This window comes from Poecilia formosa, unplaced genomic scaffold, assembly GCF_000485575.1.
Source record: "Poecilia formosa unplaced genomic scaffold, Poecilia_formosa-5.1.2 Scaffold368, whole genome shotgun sequence".
Taxonomy (NCBI): domain Eukaryota; kingdom Metazoa; phylum Chordata; class Actinopteri; order Cyprinodontiformes; family Poeciliidae; genus Poecilia; species Poecilia formosa.
Genome location: NW_006800307.1, coordinates 283,463 through 291,557, shown reverse-complemented (window position 1 = coordinate 291,557; position 8,095 = coordinate 283,463). Strand labels below are relative to the sequence as shown.

Genomic DNA, 8,095 nt, shown 5'->3' with positions numbered 1-8,095 from the left:
ATTTAATGACGGCTTTAATGAGCAGAAACCATAAAATCATCATCCTGACACATTTCCTGTAATTCACCTTTTCATCTCAACACTAAACCACCACACACACACACACACACACACACACACACACACACACACACACACACCCTCCTCTCTTATCCCTCTGCAAAAACACAAACTCACCTCATCTGAATGCACAGTCTTTATTTTTTAAAGTTTAAAATAAGTTTCAATGAGTTTTCAAAGCAGGGCTGTAGGAAGCTTTTTACAGGTCTGGGGGCTTTGGCCCGACTTCTGCTGTTTCCCACATCCACAGTATATCACTCAGATTTATTCCATGTTTTAAACCCAGATTAAATTAAAACTGAGTTTATATTCTAGACTGAGGTGAAGTCTGAGTTATTGGAGCAGTGAAGAACCATCAGAACCATCAGAACCATCAGAACTACGACCCGGATGGATCCAGGAGGGTTCTGGTTCTGCCAGGTTTAAAAACTCAGAATATAATTCAGTAAATATTGTTTTATGCATCTAATTATTTTGGGTTTTGTAACAATATTACTAAGTCACTGATCAGATCATCCAATTAAATTTATTTAAAATTATGTAATCAGAAATATATTAATATACACGTAATTGTATACATGTATGTATAATGTCACTTTTATTAACATGATGACAAAAAACAAATTTAGTCAGATCTCTGACTTTCCAAATACTTTTTTCAATATAAAACTTATAAAATAAATACTTACAGCAGGTTTTGTGTGTATATTTATATATCTCAGTTTACAGTGCTTTTAGTAAAAATGATATTTAACTGAATCTTCTTGATCAGTAACATATTTTACTGAAAATATGGTTTTAGTAAAAAAAAAAAGAAAGAAATTACGGAACAAAATAAATAATGTTGGACCAACAAAGCTGGTGTAGAAACAGGAGGTCTCACTTCAACATGAATTTTAGGTGTCTTGGTTAAAAGCTGTTTGTTCTTCATCCAGTGAAGTTTCTCTCGGCGGGTCCTGAAATATTCCTCAACTAAAGGTAAAAGTACATTGAAACTGTTAATGTGATGATTTTACCCAGAAACAGATGAACTGAAACTTCCTCATAAAGACAGAATGTCATTTATTCTGAGAGGAGAAATTTATTAAATGTTTCCTCAGTGACTAAATTTAGATGTTTTGCTGTAATGAGTGAAAACAAGCAGCAGGAAACCATCAGAGCTCCAGTATAAATGGATCTGATGGTGGGTTTTCCCAGCGGGTCGTAATTCGACCCGTTTGCTTTGCTCTGGTTCTGAGGAACCAGTCGGGTTCATGACTCACTTTCTTCTTCTGCTGATGGAATAAAGCTGCCATCCGGTTTGGGAAACTTATCAGGAAAACGTGGATTAATTTCCAAATAAAACCAATCAAAGGTTTTCACAGTTTCCACATTTCATCCAACCAGTTTGTTTTACTGGGACTTATTGGGACAAACCAGCAGGAAGAGGCCCCTTTTACTCTGATGCCTCTAAATAAAACCCCCATTGGTGCACCGTAGATGAATTAAGAGAGATTATTAGTAATAGTTATTTTAGTGATATTAACCAAACACTCTAATAAACGAGAGTAAATCCGTTTCTCCTGGTGGCTGAATTTGGGTTTTTTAGTTAAAATATGATTTAATAATATTCAGAATTGTTGCAGCATTTTAGTCTCCAGGTTTATTCATGTTTTTATTTGCATAAACTATGAAAATCCCAGTTATTAAATAAACGTTGCTACCAAACTGGCTGCAGCTGCTCTGACATGTTGCATAAATCAGAGGTTCTGTTTGGGTCTGGATGTGGAAACGTCCTGAGTGGTTCTGCTTTTCCAGCTCCGGATCCTTCAGTCGGAGGAAAACTTGTAACTTTTTCTTCTGTTTCCTGTTTGTAGGAAACTTGCTGCATCATGAATCTGAGTAGTTCTGGTTCCGATCCAAACCGCTGCTGGTTTTCTGTGGAATCAGACGTTTGGTTTCTGCAGCGTTGGACCTGCTGCTGTTTTGGTTTCAGTCTGAATCATTTCCAGTCACTCGGTTCTGCAGGTCCGATCCGGCCGCTGGGTCTGACTAACTCTTACTGGAATGCAGCAGCTGCGTTTCCTGCTCTGAACTCCTCATGGATTTCACAACCGCAGCGACTGATTGGCTGCTGGGAGGAACACAGCACTCACTGGATCCGCCTGAGCGGCCCGGTTCTGTTTAACGGGTCAGAACCGCAGCTGGACGTTTCCCTCTGACAGCTGAATCCCTGCGGATCGTCCCGTTGACGGATCTACAGCATCTGGAAGCAAATCAGGATTAAAATGATCCGGTTCTGGTTTCTGCTGCTGGTTCTGATCCGGCTGAGTCAACAGAACCAGACAGGTGAGTTTCTCCTTCGCTCCGGATTAACAGAACATGTTTAAATGCTCAGATTGACGGGATTATGGACCAGTTGAACAGTTTGGACGGTTTGTTAGGGAATCAACAGAAAAACTGAATTTTGACTAAATCCGACCAGAATCACAGAACCTGCAGCAGAATTTAAATTTGTGATCCGTTTACTTAGAAACAGATTCAATTATTTCAGTTTCTGCTACTGATTATTAGAAGGTTAAATATTTATTTATTTGTAAAACTATATTTTAGTTTTTGTTTGTGCTGGAATTATAAAATCACCTAATATTATGACTTTATTCTCTTATTTCAACTTTAGTGTTTTACGAGTTTTTCTCAGATTCTTTCTTTATTCTGATGACAGTGACTTTGTTCTCACATTGTTATAATTTTATTCTTGTGATTTTATGACTTTATTCTCGTATTATTTTGGCTTCATCGTAATTTTATTTCATTTCTTCTTATCCTGGTTGTTGTTCTTTGTGGTTTTGTGAATATTTGTGCCGTTTGCTGCTCGTTGTCCAGATTAAATCCAGATTAAAGGTTTAAGCTCAGCAGGTTTCCCGCAGTGTACAGTAAGCCTGGCGGGCCACCAGGCTCCAGTTGTTCTCCCACCAGGCTGAGCATTGCTTATTTATTTAAGTCTTTTTAAAATGTTTAGGTATTAATATTCCAATAACACGTAATTATCAAGTGATATTTTTATATTTCCTGTCAACTTTCAACATTTTCTAACTCAAAAACCCGACTGGACCGGCACCAAGCCACCGGGTTTGGCAGGTTCCCTGGGGAAACTTTGCTCAGGTTGATCCTTCAGTGATGATCAGAACCATGAGGTTGTCATGGTAACGTTACCTGTCCTTTCCTCAGGTGTTTCTCAATGCGGGCCTCAGAACCTGACCGTCAGCCGATCGGACCAGACGGTTCTGGTAGCGTGGGAAGACGCCGCGTCCTGCTCGGCTCTGAATGACCCGATTCTCTACAACGTGACGATTCTGGTGGAGAACCAGGAAATTCACTCAGTGAGTCTGACCCGAACGGGTTGATAAAAGCCCACCGGTCCTGCTGGTTCTGACCCGCTGTGGAAACGTTTCAGGACGGAGTCTGGGTGGCGCCGGGCCTTGTCGGGTCGGCCCACTCCTGGAACTGGACGTCTCCTCTGCCGATGGACTGCGCTGCTCACACCGTCAGGCTGAGAGCCCAAATCGACAACCAGCCGAGCCGGCTGGGCCAGGAGTGGACTCTGCCGGGTCAGTACCTCACAACCCAACAGTCCTAGTCAAATCAAGTCGAGTAGCAGGGCCCATTTCAGCAACAAGAAAGTTCTACATGTTATCAATGCCATCATCAACGTAAATATGCAAATGTTGGTCAACGTTCCAGTTACTGGATCTTTAGACTGGATCTCAGGGTTTCGGCTGCTTTGCAGTTTTCTGGCAGTTTGTTCCCAATCTGTGGAGCATAGAAGCTGAATGCTGCTTCTCCATGTCTGGTTCTGGTTCTGGATGCAGAGCAGAACAGAACCAGAAGACCTGACAGGCCTGAAGGTTGCTATGGCAACAGCAGCAGATCTTTCATGTTTCCTGGAAATGATCTTCAGCTGATAGAAGGCCGACTTTCTAACCGTCTTTATGTGGCTCTGAAGGTTCAGCTCAGAGGTCAGAGGTCAGCCTGATCTCTGGTTTCCAGCTAGAAGAACTGAAGCTGTGTGTTGACTCTAGATCTATACCTCTAGATCTGTAACTCTAGATCTGTAACTCTAGATTTAGGTTTGTCATGGCTCATCATGCATTGATTTGTTCAGTGACTGGATGGTTCAGTCACCTGGTGACATCATAAGGTTGTCATGGTAACCTGGAGGGCTCCAGGCCTTGTGGTTCTCCGTTTGGGCCTCCTGTCCTCCACTGTGGTTAACGCCGATCTCCTGTTTCTGCAGATAAAGAAGCCATTTACAACAGACCCGTCTTCCCCCAGGATGCAGTGCTGCAGGCTGGCAGCTTGGCCTCCTTCTGCTGCAAAGTCCCAGACGATCAACAGTTTGACAAAATCCATCTGGATGGAAATACAGGCAACACCACCAAGATCAGCGAGCATAGATACGCCCTGACTGTGCGGCTGAAACCCGTCATGGAGTCTGGTGCGGTTGTCCTCTGTGAAACCAAATCAGGAAGAGAATACGGCTCTATAGTTTACATTGGCTGTAAGTAAGAAATGGCGTTCTCATGATTCCCTCCTTTTGGTGAAAGCTCAGATGTTGTTTTGTTCCCTGAATCAGACCCGCCTGGTGACAAAGACCTTCAGTGTGAAACTCGGGATCTGGAGTCGGTGGAATGCCGTTGGAACGAAGGAAGAAACACGATGGTGAAACTCAAGAGTCAGACGAGTTATCAGCTGGATGGAAGGTAAAAGGAAATGATCTCAGTAGATCAGAACAATGGAGGTCAGTTTTACCACAATTAGAGCAAAACACCGAGACAGAAAGACGTTAGCACTGACCAATCTGCATCTGAGGAGAGGAAGATTATTCTCTTCTAACAGCCTCTGTTAGCAGGTTAAAGGTCATGACCCTGAACCAGTATGGCTGCCTGGTAGTGCTGAAGGAGAAAGTTTCTTCTCTCTAGAAACAATATTGACCTGGAGACCTTTCAGTCTGTCAGTCAACCAGGAAGTCCTGGACTGGGAATATATAACAGGCTAACCAGCATGCTAGCAAGTTTGTTTTAATAGCTAACCAGCATGCTAGCAAGTCATTCTGGATTTCTATCCAGTTAATTAGGAAGCTAGTAAGTTGGCCAGGATGTCTAGTAAACATATCGACAGGTGACACTAAGCAGTATGTTAGCTAGATAGCTAACATTAGTTAGATAACTCTAACTAGCTTACTACTACTGCAGTGGTTAGCAAGGATCCCTAACTTGCTTGTGTTTGTTTTAATATTTTTAATGTGTAACAATGTAAATATTCTCATGACAAACTTGCAAAAAAGTTTGTCTCAATAACTTAGCTTAAGATAAATATCTAGCTTAAGCTAAGTTATGTGAATTCTGACAAGGGAATGTAAGATGGACCAACTAGCTAGCATGCTAGAAAGTTTGTCTGAATACCTAACTAGCTAAATAACATGCTAGTATGTTAGCTTGGATTTCTGCTTAGTTAATGAAAATATTGACAAGTGATCATGTAGCTTTCTAGACAACATGAAAGTTAGTTTGTTCTCACCAACTAATTAGGTTAGCAGATTTGAGAATGAGGAATTAGCAATTTAGCAGCATCCGATGAGCTGTGTACTATGCTAATATGTTAGCATGAAAATCAAACTTGTAAAATAGCATGTTAGCAAGTCCACACATGCAATAATGACACAAAAACATGAAACAGTAAAAATGATCCCAAACAGCCGAAAATCTGCAACAGGATGACTGTGGATGGCCTAGTCAAAGTCCAGACCTAAACCTTATTTTCGTCTTGCAGCCCGTGTAACTCCAGTTCAGAGTTAAGATGCTCTAAAAGGGTAAAGATTGGAGGCGGTGAGAGGAACTGGACTCTAACAGCTCAGAACGTTCTTGGACAGGTGGAGATCCAAGACTCTGCAGATCTGAGCAGAAGAGGTGCAGTTAGCCGCCGCTAAAGCTAAAACCTCCTGGCTTCTTAAACCAGCCTGGCTAACAGTTTCTGTGTTTCAGTTCACATGTTTGCTCCACATGGTCTCAGCGTTGGTGACGTGAAAGCCAGGAGCGTGAGGCTGAGCTGGAGCTGGACGGTGCAGCAGTACCACAGCCTGAACCTGAGCTGCCAGATCATCGTCTCTGACGCTGACGGATCCGTACGTTCACAGCAAAGGAAGACGCCAGATAGTAAAAATATTACATTTAATCTGAGTTGTGTTGATATAGTTTCTGCAGATCAAACATGGAGTCGGACTGAAGGCGGCAGTTTTAACTGATCTGAGGCCAAACTGGGAATATGAGGTGAAGGTTCGGTGTGGAACAGCCCAACATTTCTGGACCTGGAGCGACTGGAGCAGCAGAGTTTCCTTCCACACGGAGGGCGATGGTGAGTTTCTGAAGAAAACAGGAACTCAGAAATGAGTCTGAACAGTGAATCACTGCCCTGTTGGCTCTGCAGCTCCTGATGCTCTGGATGTGTGGATGCAGAAGAAGGGAAACCAGACTGTGATCGTTTGGAAGGTGAGTCTTCAGCTTCCACCAACCGGAACGTTTTCCAGCACAGAAAGGTTTCGGACCCTCACAGTAACCGTGTTTCCATCAACGTTTGGGAAGAGGAGAAAAGGCAACATTCAAAATAAATTCCTCAATTTTACAATAAACTTCCAATGCTCTCTTGAGATGATTTTTTTTTAGCTTTTCTGAGATCGAAGCACATTCACCAAATAAGTTCTGACTTGATTCACTTTCCCATCCACAGTGCCTTACCAGAGGCACGAAGCCCTGAGAAACTTCCTGTTTGGTTTGGGAGACTCTTTGTTTTCCTCAGATGTTTGGTTGTTGCTAGTTAAACTCTACTTCCTGTTCATTGCAGCCACGTGCAGCATCACCATCTGATGAAAAAACGCTTCATTGTAGATTAAAATGATCAGAGGAGCCTTCTGAGTCTCATTCAGGCGTCGGAGTGACAAGCCCCGCCTACCTGGGAGCGGCTACGTCTGCGGTGTTTTGGGGAAATTGTAGTCGGCCATTTTCCTGAAGCGTTATGGATTCAACATGTTGGAATTAAACACAACATTTTATGAACTGTGACGCTGAGAGCTCTGGTGGAAAAAAACAAACCATCATCCTCTTACCACTTCCTGTCGTCGTCTTCTGCGTTTCCACCAGTAGTAACATCTGGCTGTTGATCATGTGACCCGTTAAAGTGTTTCTGAGAAACCACCTCATGATGACACAACAACTTTTTATCAAAAACGGTGATTTGTTTTTTTTCAACTAGCGTGTTTCCATTCAGCGAATTTGCTTTCATAATTTCAATTTGTGCAACTTTATGGCTAAAGGAAACGTAGCTGGAGGCGACTTCCTGTTTCTGGGAACACGACTGTCGATCCTTTCCAGTCGGTGTCGTTATGAAACGTTCTGCGGTTGAATCCCAACATCTGACCTCATCCTTTCCTGTGTTTTAGTGAACTTACAGGCTCCTGGTCGCCGTGTTTCTCCAGTCTGTTGTTTTCTAACTGCGGCTGTTTCTGCAGAAGCTTCTGGCCAATCAGAGCCATGGAGACGTCACCGGATATGAAGTAACCTGGGCCAGAACCGGCGGCTCGGATCGGCTCAGCAAGGAGGAAGTCAGTGCCAGCGTTCATGAGTACACTTTGGACGGGGATGCCGTCGTCACGGTAACAGCGAAGAACCAGCATGGCCGCTCCCCCCCATCGACCATCACGGTTCCTGCCACCAGTTCAGGTACGATGGAGTCCATGTTTTTACAGAGACCACTGAGGTCCAGACCACTGAGGTCCAGACCACTGAGGTCCAGATCACTGAGGACCAGACCATTGAGGTCCAGATCACTGAGGACCAGACCATTGAGGTCCAGATCACTGAGGTCCAGACCACTGAGGTCCAGACCACTGAGGTCCAGATCACTGAGGACCAGACCATTGAGGTCCAGATCACTGAGGTCCAGACCACTGAGGTCCAGACCACTGAGGTCCAGATCACTGAGGACCAGACAATTGAGGACC

At 43.4% G+C, this 8,095-nt stretch overlaps 1 protein-coding gene and 1 long non-coding RNA gene across 3 annotated transcripts in view; one reads left to right on the top strand and one right to left on the bottom strand.

Moving 5' to 3' along the window:
* The first annotated feature begins 1,712 nt into the window (after positions 1 to 1,712).
* Positions 1,713 to 8,095, top strand: part of LOC103153939 (leukemia inhibitory factor receptor-like) — a 12,106-nt gene continuing 5,723 nt past the window's right edge. For both annotated transcript variants that reach the window (XM_007575031.2, XM_016662325.1), the window contains exons 1-10: positions 1,713 to 2,388; positions 3,271 to 3,422; positions 3,497 to 3,650; positions 4,337 to 4,600; positions 4,676 to 4,802; positions 5,872 to 6,008; positions 6,084 to 6,223; positions 6,294 to 6,453; positions 6,526 to 6,587; positions 7,604 to 7,814. In XM_007575031.2, the coding sequence (XP_007575093.1) occupies positions 2,328 to 2,388; positions 3,271 to 3,422; positions 3,497 to 3,650; positions 4,337 to 4,600; positions 4,676 to 4,802; positions 5,872 to 6,008; positions 6,084 to 6,223; positions 6,294 to 6,453; positions 6,526 to 6,587; positions 7,604 to 7,814 (1,468 nt within the window). In that variant the 5' untranslated portion in view covers positions 1,713 to 2,327. The remainder of the gene's footprint in view (positions 2,389 to 3,270; positions 3,423 to 3,496; positions 3,651 to 4,336; positions 4,601 to 4,675; positions 4,803 to 5,871; positions 6,009 to 6,083; positions 6,224 to 6,293; positions 6,454 to 6,525; positions 6,588 to 7,603; positions 7,815 to 8,095) is intronic.
* LOC107833347 (uncharacterized) overlaps positions 3,345 to 8,095 on the bottom strand; it is a 10,895-nt gene continuing 6,144 nt past the window's right edge. Inside the window, exon 4 of the long non-coding RNA XR_001659070.1 lies at positions 3,345 to 3,355. This is a non-coding gene — a long non-coding RNA (uncharacterized LOC107833347). The remainder of the gene's footprint in view (positions 3,356 to 8,095) is intronic.